At 43.9% G+C, this 24,647-nt stretch overlaps 1 protein-coding gene across 3 annotated transcripts in view; it reads left to right on the forward strand.

Moving 5' to 3' along the window:
- Window positions 1-10,130: 10,130 nt before the first annotated feature.
- Rabgef1 (RAB guanine nucleotide exchange factor 1) overlaps window positions 10,131-24,647 on the forward strand; it is a 42,358-nt gene continuing 27,841 nt past the window's right edge. For 2 of the 3 annotated variants that reach the window (XM_051204803.1, XM_051204804.1), the window contains exon 1: window positions 10,497-10,570. In XM_051204803.1, coding sequence (XP_051060760.1) covers window positions 10,512-10,570 — 59 coding nt within the window. In that variant the 5' untranslated portion in view covers window positions 10,497-10,511. Of the gene's footprint in view, window positions 10,215-10,496; window positions 10,571-24,647 lie in introns of those variants that run through there. The other variant, XM_051204806.1, reaches the window with a different exon arrangement.

Genomic DNA, 24,647 nt, shown 5'->3' on the forward strand with positions numbered 1-24,647 from the left:
TCTTACTCTGTAGCTGTGCTTGTCTTTGAACTGGTTCTGCCTCTATTGATAAAAGTAAGGGATTACATGCCAGGCTGATGCTTTTTCTCTTTTGTTTGCTTTTTGTAGTTTGTTTTCAGTGTTAGGGATTGCACCCAGGTCCCTGCATATGCCAAGCAAGTGTTCTTATACCAAGCCATATCCTTCCTTGGGCTGAAACCCTGACCTTTTTTTAAATGTTTATTTATTTATTTTAAGGTTTATTATTTACACAGTGTTCTGTCTGCACGTATGCCTGCAGGCCAGGGGCTCGAAGAGGACACCAGACCTCAGTACAGATGGTTGTGCGCCACCATGTGGTTGCTGGAAATTGAACTCAGGACCTCTGCAAGAGCAGTCAGGGCTCTTAACCTCTGAGCCATCTCTCCAGCCCTTTAATATTTAGTTTTAGGATTTTTTTTTTTTTTTTGAGACAGCGTTTCTCCATGTAATAGGTCTGGCTGTCTTAAACCAGCTCTGTAGACCAGGCTGGCCTTGAATTCACAGAGACCCTCCCGCCTATGCTCTTAAATGCTTACATATGTATAGCCCCAAGTGCTGGGAATAAAGGTATGCATCATTACCGCCTGGCTGAAACCCTGCCTTTTTTTTTTTTTTAACATAATTTCTTTATTGAATCTTTGGGAATTTCACGTCATGCATCCTAATTGTGCTCACCTCTCGGTCCCTCCTTGTGCTTTCCTCATCCCTGCAGTGCCCCCACCCAATTAAAAACGCAAAACAAAACAAGCAAACACACACACACACACACACACACACACACACAGGTGTCCTGGTGGCATTGTGAGCTGAGGTGTGTTGCACAGTATTCCCTTTTGTTCAATCAGCTGTACTTGCAAATGTTCATTGCAATGAGTATGGCTCCAGGCTTCTGGAAACCCTGACTCCCAATTGAAAGGAAACCTTAAACCCAGAACATTAAAGGGCTCCTCAAGTTCTAGCCCTTTTTGTTTGTTTTACTTTATCTCTTTCTCTTTTGGCCTTAACCTTGGAATTCCACTGCTTCAGGCTCCTCAGTTCTGGGGTTACTTGTGGGTTCCGCCTTGACATTAACTGGTTGTCCTTGTGACTGTGAGCCCTGTGTCTGTGAGGTGGAGGAAGGCCTTGTTCCTGGGATAGCGAGTTCAGGATGACCTCCTTGGTGAGTGATAGCTGGCTGGCTGGGCCCTAGGTCCCGGAAAGCCTGCACTAGTGGAGCTGCAGCCCCCTACAGCTACCTGGGCATTTCACAAAGTGAAGGGTATCCATGATATGGCCTCTCTTCCAGGGCCCTGTGGGTAAGAAGAGTTGAGTGCTATGCTCAGTTGCTCTAGGTCTGGCTTCAGCTCATAGCCCTTAGACTCAGGCTTTCTACCTTCCTGTGTGAACAGCTGGCTTTATGAAGGTACCTTCTTTTGGGGGGGGGGTGTTCAAGACAAGGTTTCTCTGTAGTTTTGGAGCCTATCCTGGAACTAGTAGACTAGGCTGGTCTTGAACTCACAGAGATCCGCCTGCCTCTGCCTCCCGAGAGCTGGGATTAAAGGCGCGTGCCACCTCTGCTTGGCACGAAGGTGCCTTCTTTAACTGGATTGACCTTCAGTTCACTTTTGGTTTGTTGTGTTTACAGCAGGATCCCTTAACTTCTTTGTAGCCTTTGTTTTCCTGGTGTGTTCTTTAGCTTTAGCTCTCTCTGCCTCCCTCCTTTTCCTTCCTCCTATTTCCCTTCTCTCTGTTTCTGCTTGGTCGGTTTTTTACTATGTAGTCCAGGCTAGCCTCTCACTTGGAACAATCCTCTTGCCTCTACCTCCTAAATGCCGGGATGACAGGCATGCCCTACCATCCTCTCACGTGACCGCTAAGCAAAGCCCACGTGTGAGTTGGATGCTGATGAAAGTAGTTGTTAACTTGTAACAGGTGCTTCCTCTCCAGTCACCTTTGGAGTGTGTTCTTCTTTACTGGGAGCGTGTGTGCTTTGTGTGCTTCATTTCTTCCCTAGGTGAATGAATACCTGCTTCTAAAAGCCTTATTCCGTTTCCCAGGTACTGGGATTACAAGTATGTGTCATTATACCTTGCTTTATTTTATTATATTTTTGATGACACAGGTTCATGTTGTTCCCTGACTGGCTTGGAACTCATGGCAATCATCATGCCTCAGCCTCCTGAATGCTGGAATTAAAAAGTTATAAGCCATCACACCCCACCATTAATTTACCTTTAGACAGGGTCTCATGTATACCAGGCAGAGCTGGAACTCACTGGGTAGCCAAGGATGATCATTAATTCCTACTCTTGCAGGGCAGTGATGGTGCAGGCCTTTAGAAGGCAGGAGGATCTCTGTGTATTGGAGGCCAGCCTGGTCTACAGAACAAGTTCAGGACAGCCAGGACTGTTGCACAGAAGAAACCTTGTTTCAAAAAACAAAACAAAACAAAGCGCACACACATTCCTAATCTTCCTGCCTCTGCCTCCTTCCTGGATTATAGATATGTACCACCTTGCCTGGTTTATACAGTGCTGGGGATGGAACACAAGGCATCCCGGATGATGGGCAAGCAGTACCAAATCACAGAAGCAGCCTTCTCCCCCACTTTTAACCTTTTTCTGCGACCTCTCATTATGTAGCCTCCCTAGTAGCTGGGATTGCAGGCATGTGCCAACACAAGCATCTAGACCCCGATGCCATCGTGGTTTGTTTGTTTTTTGTTTTTACTTTATTCACTGGGGGTGGCGTACTTGTACCACAGCACATGGAGGTTGGGATAGCATGAAGTCTGTTCAGCACGTTGGGGGTTCTCAGGAGGGCCCTCTCACTGGACTTTCTACAAGTTCTTAAATAGACCTGTACGTTCTGCCATTCTGTACTCTGTATGTACATGAAGCAGCAGTGTTCTCAGCAGTGAGGATTATTATAAAATCAAAGCATTAACTCCAAAAAACCACTGGAGATGCTTTATGTCCTGCAGCATCAAATATCCAGCTAAGAATTTGTTCTTTTTCCATCTTACTAGAATGCAAATTTGCCTTCATCTTTTATAAATGATCAAATTGTATATCTACACCAAGGGATTATCTTAAAATACATTCTTTTATGATTTATTTTCAGTAAGTGGTCGGCTTGTACACCTTTTTCATATACCTATATCCCCTAGGGATCAAGCCTGAAAAGTGTGTTTTTGTTTGTTTTTCTAATCAGGATTTCTCTGTAGCTTTGGAGGCTATCCTAGAACTCTAGAACTCACTCAGTAGACCAAGTTGGCCTTGGACTCAGAGATCCACCTGCCTCTGCCTCCCGAGTGCTGGGATCAAAGGTGGTGTGCCACCACCACCTGGCCTGAAGAAGTTTTAAGAAGTCTTGCCCTAGAGTTGGGATAGAGGTCAAAGGAAGGCTTCCTTTCTCCCTCCAAAACTGAGGTCAAATTCTTCTTGGAGAAGTCACTGCTATGGCTGACAGGGTGTCAGAGAAGTCCCAGGATGCTTGCTTGGGGGCACTTCAGAATAAAACCACCAGAAAGAAGCGCCCCTTACAGCTGTTAGGCTGCCTGCATCCTGCTGGTGCAGGATGATGCACTACCACCAGGGCAAATAAATACCTGTTCCACGGCTCACCAGCGCCCTCTAAGGACAAACAGGAATATTACTTTTTTAAAAATCTAAGGACTGCCTTTCTCTATTTCCATTGCTATCCTCTTGAAAAGGCAATGAAAGGTGAATTTGCAGCAGAGAGACAGCCCGCTGATAACAATCACATTTCCATGTTGACAGCCCGCTAATAATAATCACATTTCCATGTTGACTGGCCCTGTTTTATAATCCTATCTAGGCTGTTTTCCTCGATTTTGAATGATATACTCACATTATCTGTTAAATATTACTACTTACACATCTACTTAAGAGTGGGCATTCATACTCCTCTCTGCTGCACATGTCTTCATAAGCTTTCCCAATCTCATCTTGCACTGCCCACCAAAGTCAGCAAAACCCTGCAAATCATTTTTTACTCCTACATATAGCCCATTGTTGAGCACTGTGGTATCTGCAACATGTATCTTGAATCCATTCATGTTGTCTGAAATCTTTCAACTGTCAACTGTGTTGCTACAGACACCTCTTGGTTTAGCTGAACCCTCATTGCCTCCTGAATCCATTCCCGTTTGTCACTTCTGCAACCAAACACCTTCCAGGAGGAATAGTTTATTTTGTCTCATCTTGGGGAAAGTTTAGTTCATTAGAGAGAGGGCTGAGGGTCTTGCTCTGTACTCATAGCTGGTCTGAACTCTATGTACACCAGGCTAGCTTTAAACTTCCAGTGATCCTCCTGCCTCTACTCCTTACCCTCACATGCTGGGATCGCAGATGTGCACCATCATGCCTGACTCCAGGTGTTTTTTCTTTTCTCTCTTATTTTTTTCTGGAGTGCTCAGGGTAAGACAGGGTTCCTCTGTGTAGTACTGGTTGTCCTGGAACACACTCTGTAGACCAGGCTAGCCTTGAATTGACAGAGATTGCCTGCCTCTGCCTCCTGAGTGCTGGGATTAAAGCTGTGCGCCACCAACTGGCTTTTATTTTCTTTTTAAAAAATGTTTTTATCTGGGTGGTGGTGGCACACCCCTTTAGTCTCAGCACTCAAGAGGCAGAGGCAGGCAGATCTCTGTGACTTCCAGGACAGTCAGAACTGTTACACAGAGAAACCGTGTCTCCAAAAACAGAGCCCAGGTCAAATCTAAAATATTAAAGATTCAGTTTTGGTGTCATGGGGACAAGAAGCAAAACTTCGGTGGCCCACTCTGAATTCTGTTCCCTTAATTCCCAAGACCCAGAATCCTGTCTTTGGATGAAACAGTACACTGTCCCAAATACAATACATGCCTGCCAGTTAAGGGCAGGCCTTGAGCCATGTATGGTGGCCCATCCATGCCTGTAATCTCAACACAAGAGGGGTGGAGGTAGGAGGATCAGAAGTTCATGGTCAGATGGTCAGCCTCTGCTACGGAATGAGCTTGGCCTGGGATGTTAGACATGCCATCTCAAAAAAAAAAAAAAAAAAATTTGAGGTTGTGCTATGAGGTCCCTTCCTCAATGCTGTGGCTGTCCATAAATTGCCCATGCTACTGTAAGTTTTCCTATTTAAACACAGTGGTTCAAGGCAGGCTTGGGTAGGACAGTTTCCTTGGTCTGTTGTATGTGCCCTGTCTGTGGAGAAGAGACATTTTGTTCATGCCTTCCCAGGAAAAGCCATGAAATCAACTCCACAGGACCTTCTTTTCTATAAGGTAATTCTCTATCCCCTTCCCTCCTACCCAACTTGTGTTTCAGACCAACACAAAACTGGAGGGAAAAAGGAAGCCAGTGGACACAAGTGTAAGATGAGGCAAGAAAACGTGGAGCTCAGACATTGGGATCACCAAAGACAAGCTAGGCAGGGGGTTTGAGAGGTGGCTCATTGGTTAAGAGTACAGGTTGTTCTTCCAGAGGACCCTGGTTCAATTCCCAGCGGCCATATGACAGCTCACAACCTTCTGATACTGGAGTCCCAGAGAATCTGATGCCCTCTTCTGGCCTCTTGGGGCACTGCATGCATGTGATACACAGACATACATGCTGGCAAAACCCCCATAAACATACAAACTAAGTTTAAAAAATAAATAGGGCAATGAAAATTTATGAACAAACTCAGATTAATCAATTTGGTACTAAGCCAGTTTTTAACAAAGATAGTAACTTAATAACAGGCTTCCATTCATGACTGGAACAGAAAGTACTCAGTATGATAATCCCCCCCCCCATCCCCTTAAATCAGTAAGCAACATCAAAATTGGCAGAGGAATGGTAAAGACATGAGGGGTAGATTGTTCTGTTAATGGTCTCAATGAGTCAGAACTTCCAGGGTCCATGCTTTAGCTAGTTCCTTCCCATGCTGACCTTGGACTTGTCCACTTGACCGCCCTTCCTTCCTTCCTATGGAGACTTGTTTTGCAGTCAAGGCTGGACTCCAACTCACAATTCTCCTGCTTCAGCAACTTGATTATTAACAGTTTGTGCTATGACAGATAGACCCAAATTCAAATTTCTCCAGTGTATTATTCCCCGTTCCCTGTATCATTTTCCCTCACACATCACTAGCTAATATATGTTTCTTTGTTGGCTCCACCACTTAGAGCTTAACAGCATTTTTATTTGTTTATTTTTATCTTTTGATACAGTTTCTCTATGTAGCCCTGGCTGTTCTGGAACTCACACTGAAGATCAGGCTGGTCTTGAACTCACATAGATCTTGCTGCATTTGCCTTTCAAGTGCTGGGACTAAAGGCATGCATATCATACCCAGCTGTTTTTTAAAAAGACATTTATATGTGTGTGCATGTGTATTACTTGCACATGTGTGTGCCATGTCATACATGAGGATGGAGAACAACTTGCAGGAATCAGTTATGCTCTACTACCTGGTCTCAAGGACTGAACTCAGGTCATTGGGCGTGGTTGAGTGTGTTTACCAAGTTAGCCGTCTCACTAGCCCTGTCCCCTAGAATTTAACTCCTCAGTACCTTTGTTTTTATAATCCATCAAACAATAGGCACTTAAGGAAAACTGCATAAGGGAGTCCAGGAATCCCCACTCAGTGTTGGTGTTTGGTGACTGCACTTAGACACACCGTAAGTGGCATCTTGTATTGATCCTGTGGACACAGGACAGCACTCACTCCAAAGGAAACGAGTGTATTTGCAGCCAAATGTGAGTGACCATGGCCCTCCCAGATGATGCAATCACCACTGAAGTGGTTACTGGAACTTTTTTTTTTTTTAAGATGTGGTCTCATGTAGAGAAGGCTGGCCTCAAACTCACCATGGAGCTGATGGTGAACTTGAACTCCTGATCCTCCTGCCTCAGCCTCCCATGTACCAGGATTGTAAGCATGCACCGTCCTATGTTAATTTTTCATAGTCATACATGAATGCACTTGCCAAGCTGGCTGGGGAGTTAGAGCAAAGTGGGGGGTAAATCTCTGCTTTAGGGTTGGGCTGCTGTCTGTTGACATTCTGGGCTTTTGGATCGGTGGAAGCTGTGATTGGAATGTGCAAATACATGCCAAAGATTTTACCCTATGGTCAAAAAGGATATTAAGTCAGAGACAGATTGAGCCATAAATGGCCATTAAGCAGACTGAAGACAGTCTGAGATATGGATCTACAACATTCCAACTCTCCAAAATCAGTCTACAGAATCTTTGTTTTTTTGAGACAAGGTTTCTCTGTCTCAGCTTTGAAGGCTGTCCTGGAACTAGCTCTGTAGACCAGCTGGCCTCACAGATATCCACTTGCCTCTGCCTCCAGAGTGCTGGGACTAAAGGTGTGCACCACCAACACCTGGCCCAGTCTACAGAATCTTTAAGCCAAGAGTGGCTTTTTAAAAAAACGTCACAAGGCAGACAGTATTGAACTGTTGCCTCTAATGATCCTGAATAGGAACTGAGACCAGGTTCTGTTTGTACCTCCACTATTGTATGACACTGGCTAACTTATTAACTCATTTAACTTTTAGGTCTCAGTTATACTCAAAGGTTTTTTTTTTTTTTAATTCTGAGGCTTGAACCTAGGGCCTCTGGGGGGCAGGAACTAGCCTTCTATAGGTAGGGAAGGAAAAGGGCCTGTGACGAAAACTGCAAAATGTTCATACATAATGCACTGAAATGAACCTGAGGTTTAAAAGAACGTTAAGAGTCCAAGTAACAATAGGGCAGTGGTGACACATGCCTTTGATTCCATAACTTTGGGAGGCAGAGGCTGGGGTATCTTTGTGAGGTCAAGGCCAGCCTGGTCTACTTTTTATTTTTTTAGATTTACTTATTTATTGTGCATAGTGTTCTGCCTGTATGTATGCCTGCAGGCCAGAAGAGGGCAACCACATCTCATTTTGAGATGGTTGTGACCCGTCATATAGTTGCTAGGAATTGAACTGAGGTCCTCTGGAAGAACCACCGAGCCATCTCTCAAGTTCGACAAACCCTTATCTTAAAATAAAACGGGGGGGGGGGGGGAGAAAAAAGAGGGTAGGGGGAGGGAGTGTTCAAACAAGCCAAGGAACTTCATGAAGCAAGGTCAGTGTCAATTGGCTTGCTCGATGCTAGGCATTATTGCTTCCCCCACCCCACCCTCCCCCATCCCCGCTCCATTTGGTTTTTAGAAACAGGCCTTCTCTGTGTAGTCCTAGCTGTCTTGGAACTCTGTAGACCGGGCTGGCCTTGAACTTAGTTATCCTCCTGCCTCTACCTCACAGACATTGGGATTAAAAGTATGCACAACCACTGCCTGACCTGCCCTTTTTTTCTCTTCAATGTAGCTAATTAGAGCATACTAAATTGTAGGATGGCTTCTAATAACCCTGCCCCCCTCACTGAGCCAAAAGTGTTACTTTTCTTCTGTAGTAAATAGAGAGTAAACAGGGAGTCTCCCTCAATTTTCCTTTTATAATTTTTTAAAAGTCCGGTTATTGCGTGTGGCTCCATGTGCCATACTCACACGGAGGTCAGAGGACAACTTTTTTAGTTGCTTCTCTCCTTCTACCCTTATGTTAGTTAGTTGGATTCAGGTTGCCAAGCTTGAATGGCCAGTCTTTACTCAGCCATCTCTCTCTCTTACTTGTAATCCTCTTTAATAAAACTTGCCTTCTACTCATTCCTACAAGTGCTCATGTCTTTAATCTTCATAGGCCTTAAACGCCCAGCTTGGAGCCATTTTCTCAGGCTGGTCTGACCGTGTCTGGCACCCTAGCTCCTTGTGTCAAGCACAGCTGGGGCCATCAAGATCCCTTACACTCAACATTCCTGCGTCATCCACATGTGCTCTGGCCAGGAAGGAAAACCCACAGCTGTAGCCCATGCTGTAATCCTCCTGCCTCAAACTTCAAGTGTTGAGATTAGAGTAATTCACCACATCTGGCTTTTTCGCTTTGTAATTTTCACTCAGGGTCTAAGTGGCCCAGGCCTGGGATGAGAACTCTTGGTCCTTCTGTCTCCACTGCCTCAGTACGGGGATTATTACAGCCTGGTTGCTTGTGGAGTAATTCCTTTAAGGTTCTAACTTGAATCCTTTTAAAGTCCTGAGATCTGTGAAGACAAACTGGGAGGGTCAGTTCTGTGGACCACCTACCCAGGTGACCAGGCTCTTTCTAGTGGTGAATAATAACTGAATGTCCATGGACCAAACCAAACAAAACAGAACAACAACAACAACAAAAACTCGGGTGAAAACAGGTATTAATTGAGACAGAAAAAAGGCATTCTGTCAGGAAGGGTGGTTTTTCCAGAGCTAGGAAATGTCTTAATAGTTCTGGGTTGATCATTTGTAGGGCTCATGGACTCTCTTGTCTTTTTTTTTATTATTTTATCTCCTCCACCCGATGGTTCTTGGCCTGGGGGAGATAACAAAGGCGGTGAGGTTGTATCTCAATTGTAAAGTGGGATTGTTATCTATCTTTACCGTCCAGCAGTTATGTGTTATTTCTCCTTCTGACCTCTTCTCTGACTACTTATTCCCTGCTAACTCCTCATAAGAAGACATGTTTTTATTTTCTAGTGATGGCCGCATTCCTTACATGCTGGGAAGTGTCTCCTGGACTGAGGGATTCCTCTCAGATTTTTCGTTTGCTTGTTTTTCGAGACAAGGTTTGTGTAGCAATACTGGCCGTCCTGGAACTCACTTTGTAGAACCAGGCTGGCCTCAAACTCACAGAGATCCACCTGCTTCTGTCTCCCAAGTGCTGGGATTAAAGGCATGTGCCACCACCGCCCGGCTCCTCTCAGATTTTTATGTCCTATTCCATGCTATGACCATTCTTAGGGCTTCTTGTCGCCCTCAGGCTAGTGCAAGCAGAAGTGAGGAATGGCAGGGGAAGCAGTGGCTTCTCGCAATCCGCGGACACGTCAGCGAGAGTCTTGCGGTTATTCGGTGTGCCAAGTTCCCAAGCGCTGTCCCTCCAGCCTTTCTGGCGGTCAACCTCCTGAGTCGGACACCTTTTCCGGCGGGTAGCGCCCAGACCCCGGAAATCCGAAGCGTCACGGAAATGACGCGACACGTGCGCAACGCGCGCGTGCTTGTGGAGCCGGGGGCGGGGCGTGCGGGGGCAGGGGCGGGGCGGGGAGCCCAGTGACTGAAGCGGCGCTGGGAGCGGCTGTCGGACGGCGGCGGAGCCGCGAACCAGGTTCGGAGGGACGGGGTCCAGGGAGGCGCGTTCCCCTTGGAGCGGGGTGGCGGCGGTGGCGGCCGGCCGGGCGCTGACCCCGGGCCGCTCCGTTCCGCCACTTAGGCGGGCGGGAGGGAGGGCGGGCGGGCGCCAGGCCGCCGGAGCTCCGCGCTCGGCCTCTCCTCCTCGGCCGAGTTCTTCACAGCTCGGCGGGACTCGGGCTCACGGGAGGACGCTGCTCCGGTCTTCTGCCGGAGTCCGGAGTTGTGGTTGCGGCCGGGCGGATCACATTCGGACCCCGCGTGGGTCTCGCGGATGGCGCGGGCTGCTGTGGCGCGGGGTTTTGAATACTTCTACCAGGTGGTAGTGGCAAGGTTATGGGTGTCTCCGAATGAGATGTCTTGAAGCTGAGGCAGGAGGATTGCCGGGACTTTGAGGCCAGCCTTTGCCACATAGCAAGACCGGCTTATAGGGAAAAAATAAATGAAGGCAGTCCCTGATGCCGAGCTGTCTAGGAGAAGAGCGGAGGGGATGTCCCTTCATCCCCTCGCGGAAGTTCACTCCAAAGAGGGAAGCGTCTTGGAGACTAGGTCACTGGCAGCTGGCTGTGTCTCAGAGCTGATGACCAGTCTCTGTGGTTAGGAAATGTGTGGCTGAATGTGGTAAGCTCCGTCAGCCTGTGGAGTTTAGAGGTGGCATTTTGGCAGGAGAAGTTTACAGCATTACCTGGTTAAGAGGACAGACAACCTTGGTTACAATATTGTCAAGAAGATTGCTACTTACAGTATGACTGACTTTAAGGTTTGCACATGCTCGATAGGATCTGTTTAATTGAACTATATCCCCAGCTTCCGTTCAGCCTTTATGAACTACTGTTTGGGGAACCATTTATTTATTTTGGTTGTGTATTTATTTTTGGCGGGGTCGGGGGCAGGGTCTCATAGTGCAGCCCTGGCTAGCCTGGAATATCATGTGTAGGTCAGGCAAGACTCTGAACTTGGAGCTATCCCCCTGCCTGTGCCTCTCAAGTTCTGGGATTGCCGGTGTGGGCCACTGCCTGTGTTTCTTTTGGTATGTGTGTTCACATTGTGTCACTAATGGAGGCCAGAGGCTAGCTAATGTTGCAGATCTTCAGTTTCTTACTAAACTTGGTTTTTGAGACAGGGTCTCTCAGTCAACCTGGAGACCCATAGCAATCCAGCAAGCTACAGAGATCTCCCAGTCTTTGCCTGCAAGTGCTGGTGCTGGTGTTAGAAGTGAAGCAACCCCCTCCCCCCTTTTGTTTTCGTGGGTACTGGGGATCTGAACTCAGGTTCTCATGCATATGTGGCAAGTACTTTGTAGATTTAGCCGACTCCCCAGCCCTGCTTTTTGTTTTTGATGAAGTTGGAATGTATTAAGAAACAGTTTTGTCATAGATTTAAGCACAGGTATTAAGGGAGAGGGAGAGACTCTTAAAAGGACAATACCCTTTCAAGACATGGGTGTGATCATCTCAAGAGAGTCTCTAAGATTTATTGATTTGTTTTTTCAAGACATGGTTTCTCCGTAGCCCTGGCTGTCTTGAACTTGCTCTGTAGATCAGGCTGGCCTTGAACTCACAGAGCCTCTGTCTCTTGAGCGCTGGGATTAAAGGTGTACTCCACCAATGCCTGGTGGTTTACTGATTCTGGTTTTTTTTTTTCTCTCTGTGTAGCTTTGTAGCCTGTATTGGAACTCACTCTGTAGACCAGGCTGGCCTCAAACTCACAGAAATCTGCCTGTATCTTCCTTCTAGGAGTGCTGGGATTAAAGCTGTTCACTAACACTGCCCTGCGTTTTACTTAACCAGAGAGTTAAGAAGTTGTCAGGATTTGAATTTTTACTTGCTTAAAAAAGTTGGACTAGAGAGCTGGCTCAGTGGTTAAGAGATTTGTCTGCTCTTGCAGGGGCCCCTGGTTCGGTTCCCAGTACTCCTATGGTGGCTCACAACTGTCTGTAACTCTAGGTCCAGGGATCTAATGTCCTTCTCTGGCCTCCCGGGGCACTAGACACATACATGATGTGTACGCATACATGTAAGCAATTTTTTTTTTTTTTTAAAAAATCACAGTTCTGTTCTCTAGAAGTTAGCCAGTTGAGGGGAGAGGTGAACAGTAAAAATACTGGCATAGTGTGCTTGCCTAGTTTGCATTAAGGCCCTGGGTTAGATCCCTAGCAAACAAACAACCCTAAAAAATATTTCAGTATGTTTCTATCATGGTGTGTGCTAGCATAGAGCGATGAGGATTAGAGCACAGGCCACCCTTGTCAAGTGTGGAAGGTGGAAGAAGGGATCAGGGCATACCTTCCTAAAGTGTCTTGAAGAATGTGTAACAATTCAGACCAACAAGCTGGAGTAGGAATTTTGGAGGCAGGTGAGTGTGTGTTGGGGGAGCAGGGACTAGGAGAAGAGGTCACCCAAGTACATGAAGCAGGTGTTGAAGGGATATGCAGGGCAGAGATGCCAGTTGGGGCTTTTCTGTGCTGGTGACAGGGCATGAAGCAAGGTCATCCTGTGGCCAAGATAAACTTTAAGCAGCAGCTTTCACACACAGGCTGCTGCTGCATGGTTGAAGATGTTGATGTCTGATGTAGTGCTGGGTTAGGTACTGTCTTGAATTGGTTAATGTTTGGGTTGAATTGTGGATTCATTTGCTAAGATCAGCTCCATTATAAATTTCCAATAACAGAAAAGTCTGCTTTTACCTCTCCACTCTCAATCTACCCTGGGCATTTATTGGTTTTATGAGTACTTTGCTGACTACATGAGAACACTCCATGGATGTCTCCCAGGCTTTGGCTAGATACTATAGAATTTTAAATACATCACTACAGTGTGCAATTAAGTTTTGGCACTCATTTTTATTGACTGTGAGGTAAGCATCTCTAGCAGAGGTTATCCATCCAACCAACACCTATGTGTCCGTAGAAATGCTGCTAAGTGGCTTTCTTAGCATGATAGTAAATAAAGTTACTATGATAAAAATGAGAGTTTCACGGAAAAGGAACACTTTGCAAATCTTACCCAATGTTTACCATTAGCAGACAACACTGTAAGTAGTATGTACAGGGGGAACAATTGATTTTTATCACACTGATTATTATTTAACTGTTTTGCTTTTTTTTTTTTTTTTTTTTTTTTTGAGACAGGGTTTCTCTGTGTAGCCCTGTCCTGGAACTCTCTGTAGACCAGGCTGCTGTCCTTGAACTCACAGAAATCTGCCTGCCTCTGCCTCTCAAGTTCTGGGATTAAAGGTATGTGTCATCATGCCCAGTTTAACTGGCAGTTTTTAATGTTTGAATAAAGTTCCTAAAATGCTTGAAGAAGAGACTGTAGAGGATTACCAGAGAAGGTCAGCCTGGGCAGCTTAGTGATGTCAGAATAACAAAAGAACCTGCCTAACATGCTGAAGACTCTGATGGCTGCATTTATTTTTTCAATTATGTGTATGTGTACATAAGTATGTGCACACAATGTGCCCTTGGAGACCAGAGGACAACGTTGTTGAATCTCCTGATATGGTGCTGGGAATTAAATTTGGGTCTTCTGCAAGAGCAGTACATGCTTTTAACCCCTGAGCTGTCTCTCCAGCACCTTGCCTGTTTTCAGAGATTTCTGTTTTTTACTGAAACTTTTCCCACCGGCATAGGAAGTGTAACTTCGGTGGTATAGGAGAATGCTTTTTCCTTGTTTCTGGTAGCATACTTTACCAGGCTTCTGATCACCAGGGCAGCCAATAATTGTGGTTATGATCAGTTAATTAGATGTAGCAGGCGTCGTAAGTCATGATCATAGAACATTCTACATTGAGGTAGGGGTTTGTAGACTAGCTTTCTTGGGGGTGGGAGTACTAAGGGCCCTGGAACACATGCTCTTCAAGTACTTCACCACTGATTTACCTTCCGTGCCCTGAGTCATAAGCTTTTTATTTTTTCCCCAAACGATACTGGGGAGATTGTTAAAGAATCTGAAGCAGGAAGATAGCCAGAGCCATGGGGGCTCTAACCTTAGGGAGTGGCTATGAAGGAACTGAATAAAATCTTGTTTTGTTTGTATGTAGCTCTGGCTGTCTTGGAACTCACTATGTAGACCACTATATAGTTATGCCATCACATGTGGTTCTTGAGTTATGGATCACTTTTCAAGCTAGTCAACTGAGTTGCCACTCATTGTAGTCACTAATCAAATATGTGGCATTTTAAAATTAAATGTGGGGGTTAAAAATTTAAGTGGGAGCTGGGCAGTAGTAGCACACGCCTTTAACACCAGCACTTGGAAAGCAGAGGCACCAGCCTAGTTTACCAAGTGAGTTCCAGGACAGGCACCAAAGCCATACAGAGAAACCCTGTTTCAAAAAACAAAAACAAATTTTAAGTGGGGTGTGGGCTGGAGAGATGGCTCTGTGGTTAAGAATACTGGCTGCTCTTGGAGAAGATCTGGGTTTGAATCCTAGCACCTACATAGCAGCTCACAACCATCTGTAACTCTAGTACCAGGAGAATCTGATGTTCTCTTTTGGCCTTGGTAGGCAACAGACACACAGGTCTTGCACACACACACACACACACACACACACACACACACACACACGCGCGCACACACACACACACAGGCAAACACTCATAAAAATAAATGTTTAAACGTTAAAAGGGGTTTAAAATAATTTTTGTACTTTGTATGTGTGTGAGCATGCTGCACACATGTGATTGCATTTTCAGGGTGTGTGTAGATGTCAGAATGATCTGTGGGATTTTCTCCTTCTGCCATATGGGTCCTGGAGATCAGATTCAAGTTGTCAGGCTCAGCAGCAGGCGCCTTTACTCAGTGAGCCATCTCCCTGACTCTGAAAGAAAAAAGGGGGTTGTTATTACAGTTTTTTTTAGAAAATAAAAATAAGCTGTGATTTAAAAAAAAAGTTTTACATGAACTTTTAACTTTTCAAGAGCAGAATACTAAATACATAGTCCCTTATCAATTTCTGATTTTTATACTTTGCTGCCACTGCTGTCTATCAGAATTAGGAAGCACAATGTCTTCAGATAGCCACATGTGTATTGGTTATCTTTGTACTTCATGATTTTAGCATGGAGGTATTTCTGGTTTTTTCTCGGGTAAGAGTATATATTTGTATTAACCTACATTTACTTTAGTAACTTAAAAGTACCATTGGTTTTTTTTATATGAAAACTATGCTAATCTTGTATTTTATTTTTATTCATTTTGTTTGTTTGAGTTAGTTCTTCACTGTAGCGTTGACTGTCCTACTCACTGTGTAGAATAGGCTGACATCAAACTCACAGTATCTGCCTGCCTCTGCCTCCCTGGGTTTAAAGCTATGTGCCACCATGCCTGGATTTGTTTGTTTGTTTGTTTGTTTGTTTTTTAAGTACAAACACTGGGGAGGCAGACACACACAAAAGCATAGAAATAATGTATGTCACATGGCCTTATCATACATGTCTCATAATTTGGGGGATTTTTACATAGGATATATTTACAATTTTCTATGTGTTTCAAACCAAAAATACATAATGACAATATTTTGTTTTTGTAGTTCCTCTATTACACTGTATATAGAATTTTCTAATTTTAGGCATACTATTTGCTAGAGCAGTTTTTTTTCCCCCTTTAGATGGCACTTTGGAGCACAGTTAAAAGATGCTTTTAGAGATTAGACTCAAAATGTTTATTAATGGATGAAAATCTCTTTGTATTATGCCATAATTTTCTTAAGTAGAGCATATCTTGTTCCAGAAATGATTCTTAATGACTTGTGAAGACATGCTCAGCCTGCTGCTAGTAACATGCCAAGCCAGATGAATGAGTATATGAGTGATTTGGAGTAGATGGTGGTATCAAGGACCAGCTCTGTACCATATGCTAGGGCTGACGTCTGAAGTTTCTGGTTGAGGGCTGTAGAGGTGGCTGTGCTCCTTAGCAAGCCAAGAAAGGAACATAATGGTTTAGTGACCTTGAAAGATAACCAGAAACTCTTCAGCTCTGTCCTTTAACTTTAGCATGCTTTGGAAGGGCTGTCTGCTCTGTTCCGTCTTAGCTGAATTACTCCTGGCCTCATGTGATCCAAGTGTTTTGATGTTACTGTTTAATCAAGGGTCTGTTTCACATGATCCAGATAAGACTGCACAGTCTTCAGACTACCCTCAGAAGTATTTTGTTTTTCAGCTTTTGCTTTGATTCTGTGCTATCTGGAAAGCACCTTGAGTAGATCTATTTTATATTGTTGGGCAGTCAGAATACTCTCTCTCTCTCTCTTGAGTATATCTATTTTATATTGTTGGGCAGTCAGAATTCTCTGTCTCTCTGTCTCTGTCTCTGTCTCTGTCTCTCTCTCTCTCTCTCTCTCTCTCTCTCTGTGTGTGTGTGTGTGTGTGTGTGTGTGTGTGTGTGTGTTTTGGATGGAAAAGGCTGACAGGAACATGAGATGGACTGAAAGGATAACAAGACCAGAGTGAGGATTCATTTCTTGAAGTAGGTTTTGAGATAACTAGCTTCAGCACAGAGATCATTAGCTTGAAAAGCCCACACACAAGATTTATGTTTAAGGTGGGAACATCTTAGGTACACAGCTAGTAAGTCATTGTCTTTGTTTTGCACACTGAAAAGTTACTCTTTCCGTAATAATAGGATTTCTAGAGTGCCAGCATGGTTGGTGTGGTCAGGAGACTGTTCTTATTTACCCTTAGTAAATAGTAGGTGGGACCATCCTTGCCTAAATACAGTTGTGTAATGTTGTGACTCCTTAATTGCATTTCCATCAACCTTTGACATTGTTTTTTAAATGTACCCTGAAGAATGAGTTGGACCAGTGACCAAAGCTTTGACTACAATAAGGATAATGCAAATGAGAATTCTAGAAACAGAATTGAAAGCTAATGAGATAGATTGACTAAAATATATCACAGGGTCTGGTGTGCAGTGCCATGATGCAGTATGTTCATAGTGTGCACAGACCTCTGGTTGCCTTCTTCAGTACATGAAAGAAAAGAAAGACAAAACCCCCAAAGTTCTTTATAATTAGTATCTTGAGACACTAATTCTTGGCTTCTATGTAGCAAATTCTGTTTCAATCTTCAGAAGCTCTTTGGTGCACTTGTGATGATGCCTTTAAACAGGGATACTTCACACTGTTTCTAGCTTTCCAGTTCTTAGCAGGAGGTTGGCACAGGCTTCTGTCATACTCAGAAAAGGACATCTCAGGCTGGAGAGATGGCTCAGACATTATGAGCACTTGCTGATCTTCAAGGTCTTGGGTTCAATTCCCAGCATCCACATGGTGGCTCACAACCACCTGTAACTGCAGTTCCAGACAGCCTGTCTTCTTCTGGCTTCTGTGGGCACCAGGCACATATGCAGCATGTAGATATACATATGAATACCATATGAATAAAATAAAAATAATTAAAAAAGAAAAGGGCATCACCATACATCAGTTGCTCATGCCTTTAATTCCAGCACTTGGGAGGCAGAGGCAGGCGGATCTCTGTGAGTCCGAGGTCAGCCTGGTCTGCAGAGCGAGTTCCAGGACAGCCTCCAAAGCTACATAGGGAAACTCTGTCAAAAAAAAAAAAAAAAAGAAAGAAAGAAAGAAAGAAAGAAAGAAAAGGGCATCCCCTCCTCGAGTCAGGAGGAGAGATGAGTTGAGTCACATCTGTGGTACTTTCTTTATAGCCGTAATTTCCAATGTGGTTCCCAGTTGCATCGCTTAGGACCTGGATAAAGTCAGATTCTCAGACCTTGTGACTCAGAAGTATGTGAGAAAAGGTGACATGGCTAAAGCAGAACTGAAAACAACCCTCCTGTGGTGGAGATGCTTTATGTCGCAGAGTGCTGTTCCTTGGGTGGGGCCAAGACTGATTGCTTAGGTGGTTAGTAATTGCCCGGTTAGTAATTGCCTGTCTGAGTGCAGGCTGCTCCCCTGGAAGAGCACTGAGAGAGGACAGTAGGCTAGTACAGCTGGATTATCTTGAGCCTCGGGAATGGCATGCTCAGATTAGAGCTCTAATTGCTCAAATGAAGAAGGTGTAGCTGAGCACAGCTGCCTGGAAGTCCTGAAGAATGCCGCTGGCTCAGCTCATTCTAAATTGTGTCTCTCGGGGTTGATTATCTTTTGGGATTACTTGGACAGAGTAGTGTTTACATACTTTGTTTTCTAACACTTAAAATGGAAACCTGAAGTCAGTTGTATGCACGGAATACTGCTTTTAGAAGGAATGGGAACAAGGAGGTGGTGGCACACGCCTTTGATCCAGCACTCGGGAGGCAGAGGCAGGTGGATCTCTGAGTTCAAGGCCAGCCTGGTCTACAGAGTGAGTTCCAGGGCAGCTAAGGATGTTACACAGAGAAACCCTGTCTCGAAAAACAAAACAAAACGAAAGAAAGAAATGTGTATCAAGTGGACAAGTTGATAAAACCTGTGTACAGATTGGAAATGCCTTATCTTTGTGTGATGGTGCATTCATAACATGAAAGAAGGCTAAAAGATCATTCAAAAAGAGCACTTGGGAATCAAAGGGAAAATTTAGAGATATAGGCACAAATGCAGAGATTATCAGTGGGTAATCTATTTGGAAAAACATATGCATGGTAACATATCAATAACAATTGTTAATAGGGTGCTGAAGAAAGCACTCAGGTTAAAAGCACATACTGCCATTACAGAGAACCTGTAGCAGAGAACCTGTAGCACCCATGTTGGGGGCACACAACTACCTATAGTTCCAGCTCCCTGAGACCCAACACCCTTTTCTGGCCTTCTTGAGCACTTGCACTCACAAGTGCACACAGGATACCCCCACACACACACACATACACACATATCACATAGTTAAAAATAAAATCTTTAAAGACAAATAGCAATGACATTGGGCAACTTGATTATTAGCAAAAATTAAAGTTTTCTGAGGCTGTGGGAAGTAGGTTCCCTTACCCTATGAGTGGGATGGCAGACACTGTCATTTTCTGAGGCCCGTTTGAAGGCATATATCAAAATGTCAAGCGTATGTACTAGGACTTTCCACTTGGGTTTCGAGGAGGCTGCTCAGGGTTTGCAGAGAACCTGCCTGTGTCCTTGTCCGCCAGCTGCCAACCAATCTCAGGCTTTTTATTAATATTACCTCTCTCTATAAGAACATGCCTCATTGTCACATGTAAATGTTATTTTCTACTCTATTTTTGCCTGTCTATTTTGGTCACAGGTGAGGCCTTTTAAAAACTGATGGACGTTTAAAATTTGGGTGTTCAAATTTCACTTCCTTCTTGATTTTCTTGTAGCTTCTAGGCATAGAAATTTCATAAATATATGTTAGGTCTTTCATCTATCTGTCTCCAAAGTTTTTAAGTTGTACCAGGTGTGATGGTGGACACCTGTAATCCCATCACATGGGAGACTTAGTTAGGAGGACTGCAGGTCACTTTGGGTCACATAGTATGACAAATTGGAGACTTTGTCATCTCTTCCCTCTCTAAAAGAAGAAGAAAAAAAAAAAAGGTTGGATATGGTGGTACACACCTTTAATCCCAGCAGAGACAGGTGCATCCCTATGAGTTCTATCTATCTATCTATCTATCTATCTATCTATCTATCTATCTATCTATCTATCTATCTATCTATCTCTGTACCCATAGTATCAGATCCCCTGGAACTGGAGTTATATACAGGTGGATGCAAGCTGCCATGTGTTGCTGGGTATCAAACCCATGTCCTCTGCAAGAGCAGCCAGTGCTCTTAACCACTGAGTCATCATCTCTTAGCCTCTTTAACAGGTTTTTCCAGTTATTTTGAGGGATGTCAGTTTGCTGGCCAGTTGTTCATAACTGTTTGTCTAAAACACTGCCTTTCCCTTCTTCCTTTAATATTATTTTATATGTTGGGTGTATTAGGATTCATTTGGAGGTTTTGTATTTTTTAGAATTCAAACTTTTTTGTTTGTTTGTTTGTTTTTCTTGTGTAGCTTTGGGGCCTGTCCTGGAACTCATTCTGTAGACCAAGTCTGACCTCAAACCCACAGAGATCCACCTGCCTTTGCCTCCCAAGTGCTGGGATTAAAAGTGTGGGCTACCACCACCTGTTGAGTTCATACTGTTTTAACTAATATGCAGGGAAAATTTAGAAAGTTAATTTAGAAAATTAAAAACTGTCCTGTGGGGGGTTTTGTTTGTTTGTTTGTTTGTTTGTTTTTTGGTGTTGGCTTTTCAAGACAGGATTTCTCCATAGCCTTAGTTGTCCTGGAACTCACTCTGTAGATCAGGCTGGACTCAAACTCAGAGATCTGACTGCATCTGCCTCCTGAGTGCTGGGATTAAAGGTGTTTGACACCATCACCCACAAAATTTCCCTGTTGATTGTTGCTGGTGAAATATAGGATCATTTTCTGAGTTCCAAAAAGTCTTGAGAATTTTATTGCCATTTGACATAATGGAACTTATGTCATTTTACTAATATTTTATATGAATTTTATTCAGTGTCAATGTAAGTCTTACTACTTACAGCATTACCATTAAGCTTTCTTCATTTCTATTTTTGTCTTTCATAGTCCATGCTGATCTTGAATGTTGACTCTATTGCAACCTCTCAAGTTCTAGGAGTGTAGTTGTGTCTGTGATCCCTTATATATCAATTGTTTTACATCCACCATATGACTTTTTTATTAAAATATTTCCTAGGGTTTGTATATATTGATGTTACACTGAGATGTTTTATATCAAAATAATATATATAAGATATATATCATATATCTTACATATCTCTTTTTATATCTTATTAGCAACTTTTAGAGTTCCATAGATTTTATATACACAGATTTTATTTGGTTCTCAAACAAAGTCTCATAAAATTTCATTGTTTCAAGATTATTAAGTTGGGAGATGGTAGCACACACCCTTAGTCTCAACACTTGGGAGGCAGAGGCAGGCAGATCTCTGAGTTGTCTACAGGGCAGTCAGGGCTATACAGAGAACCCTTGTCTAGAAAAAAAAGAAAAAATACTCAATATTAATAGCATTTCTTTATTCAGTCTCTGAGCTATATACTGCTCATGTTAAACACTAAGATACATAGAGCTTTTTTGCTTAAGGTAGTGGCCCAGGTGTCTGTCAGTATGTAACAATATTTGTTGAATCAATGAGTAAACACAATAGAATATGTAGGTGGGGGTGGTGGCTCACACCTATAATGCCAGTACTCAGGAGCTTGAGGTGGGAGAATCACTATGAGTTTGACATCAGTATGGGCCTCAGAGTAGGACCCTATGTCAGAAAACCAAAACAACTAGAAAGAAGCTATCACCTGTCAGCTGTGCTATTTTACATTCTTCTCGAATGTATAAGAATGCCATTGGTAATATCAGTGCTTATTTGTGTCAGTCTGATATGTCTGAGTGATGGCTCAGGTTGGTAGAGTTTTTGTTTGTTTGTTATGAGCAGTGCTGGGGATCAAGCCCAGTGTCTTGAGCAAATAAGGCAAGTGTTCTACCACTGAGCTACACCCTCAGCTCCATCTGATGCTTCTACTTGCTCTCATGTATTGCTCTCATGGCTAAGGGTGGGAATGGCTCCTATGTAGTGTTTGCTGGAAATATTAAGGGCAGTGAAGAACTGGAACTTTTGCCCTGCTTATAAGTAGTAAGCAAGCCTGCCAACATTGATGGGTGTAGGCAGAAGACCTAAGACTCAAGTATCAGGAACAAAGGGACCCACTATTCAGGATATCAGCAGAACAGACTTTATGTCACAGTGAGTACCTTTGCCCCACAAGTCTCATGAAGGCAGAGTCACAGCTAAGGAGTTCAAGATTAAGGAATCCAGATTTCATGACATTTTTAGTCTATTGACTTGCAGGGAGGGACACGGTGTGCTCATTGGACTGCATGGTAAACAGACTCCCCCCTGTTACGTATGGAAAAGAATACTTATCTCTTTTGTTTTTACATTTTTAGTTAGGTGTTGTGTATGTTTGTGGATGCACATATCCTGTATGTGTGGAGGTCAGAAGACAATTTGCTGGAGTCAGTTCTTTCTTTCCCAGATTGGTTGTCTGGCTGGGCAGCAAGCTGTACCTTGCTGAGTTGTCTTGCCAACCCTAGCCCAACACAGGTTGGCCTGGAACCTACAATATAGCCTAGGCCGCCCTTGATCCTCCTGCCTCAGTCTGTCCAGTACTTGGATTACCCCAACATCTGGCCAGAAAGTTCTTTCTTTTTCATCTTTTTGGTTTTTCTCTCTGTAACAACTCTGGATGTTCTTGAACTCTTGTTGTAGACCAAGCTGGCTTTGGACTCACAGAAATCTACCTGCCTCTGCTTCACGAATTCTGGGATCAAAGGTGTGTGCTACCACCACCCAGTTTAGAAAGTTCTTTCTTGAGAGTTAGTTGTGCCACAGGAATTTTCCCCCTAATTTTGTCTTTACTTTCTTTTGTGTAGGAAACTGGATTTAGTTGTTCTGCTCTGCCATTTACTTCCATAAGTATCTGTACATTTAATACTTCCTAGGAGAAGCACAAAGCCAGAAGAACCCAAGTTTGGCTCCTACTGCTGCAAATGTACAGTATTGTCCCTGTGGCTTAAGAGAAGGGATTGGCAGTAAACTGGGGGTTGGGGGTGGGGTGAGAGCTCAGTCAGGAAAGTACCTGGGGTGTAGACTTGGAATCCCAGCACTGAGGAAGTAGAGACTGAAGGGTCCCAGCGGCTCACTGGCCAGTCAGTCTAGTCTAGTTGGTCAGTGGGAGACCGTGCTTGGGAGGTGGGGTGGGCAATGGAGTCCTGAGGAATGACACTTGAGGTTGATCTCTGGCCTCCATGTGAGCACATGCACACCCACCACACACCCACCACCAGACACAGAAGAGTAGGAAGATCTCCCTGTGCTTCTTCAAACTGTGTTGCAGGCCCAGCTTCTGATGCTGGATGGAAATGGAGATCACTGAGGATTTGATGACATCTGAGTTCTTAATTCATTCTCTCTCGTACACACACACACACACACACACACACACACACACACACACACACTCAATTTTGAGCATCCTAAGAGGCTAGTGTTTAGTGCACCCTCTCTATCTTTACAGCTCACATGTCAGTCAGGCCTTTTCTCTGCATCCACTTTGATCCACTTTTGGTTTCGGGTTATGCCTGACTTCCTTCTGAGGTTCACCTTGGGTCTGCATACCTAAATATTCAGCCAAAGGGTGAGGTTGTGCTCAAACCTCTCTGGCCAGTAGAGCTTTGGTTCTGAGGGGCAGAACGTGTGTATACAGAGGCAATGTGGTGGCTCCAGAAAGCATATGAGGGTCTGAGGTCTGAGTGCATACTTTGGTACATATATAGATCCACTAGTAGGATGAGAGTTTCATCTATTTTGTGTGTGTGGTTTTTGTATGTGTTTATATGTAGATAGGTATACATGTGTGTGGAAGCCAGAAGTTGTAGTTAGGTAGACCACCTTCTTCAGTTGCTGTCCTTCGTAATTTTTAGAAGATTTTTTTTTTTTTTTTTTTTGCCAATTGTGTTGGCACACACCTTTACTTCCAGTACTTGGGAGGCAGAGGCAGGCAGATCTCTGAATTGGAGACCAGCCTGGTCTACAGAGCTAGTTCCATGCCATCCATATCTACGTAGTGCAACCCTGTATCAAAATTTTAAAAAATTAGTTAATTAGTATGGGTGAGCGTGCCTGCCACCACTTACTTGTGGTGGACAGCTTTTGGGAGATGGTTCTTCTCTTCCACCATGTGGGTCCCAGGGATAGAAATCAGGTTATCAGGCTTGGCAGCAAGCACCTTTACCTGCTGAGTCATCTCACCAGAGTCCATTACTGAGCTTTGAGCTCAACATTTTGGCTATCCTGATTGGCTAGCAAGTCCTAGGGTTCTTTCTGTGTCAGTGCCCAGCATTGAAGTTACAGGTGCATAGCATATTGTCAGTTCAGCTTTGAGGTGGTGCTAGGGATTGAACTCAAATCTTTATGCTTGTGCATCAGTTACTTATTTACTGAGCCATCTCCTCAGCCCCAGTTTTAATCAGTCTTTACAGTTGTTCCTGAATATTTTATTGTGTTGTAAGTGTTTCATCACCGTAACAAAACACACAAGATAAGAACTTATAAGAAATAAAGGTAGGTTTCTTTGTTCATTTCTTCAGACAGAGTCTCACTATGTAGCTTAGGCTGGCTTCATTTCATACCTGCTGTGTTCAGGGATGACCTTGAGCTCTTGACACCACTGCTACCTCCGAGGTGCTGAGATCATAGCTAAGATTACTTCAAAGTTGAACTGCTGAAACTGGTTCCGGAAACATTCTGACTTGTTTAAATGCTATATTTATTTTCCTGAATTTATGTTAAGAACTTACACACACGAATGTGGTCAGACCGCTAGTACCTGATTTCTGTCTGTTTTCTTTTTCTTCTTCTAC

Source organism: Phodopus roborovskii, unplaced genomic scaffold (genome assembly GCF_943737965.1).
Source record: "Phodopus roborovskii unplaced genomic scaffold, PHOROB, whole genome shotgun sequence".
NCBI classification, from domain to species: Eukaryota; Metazoa; Chordata; class Mammalia; order Rodentia; family Cricetidae; genus Phodopus; species Phodopus roborovskii.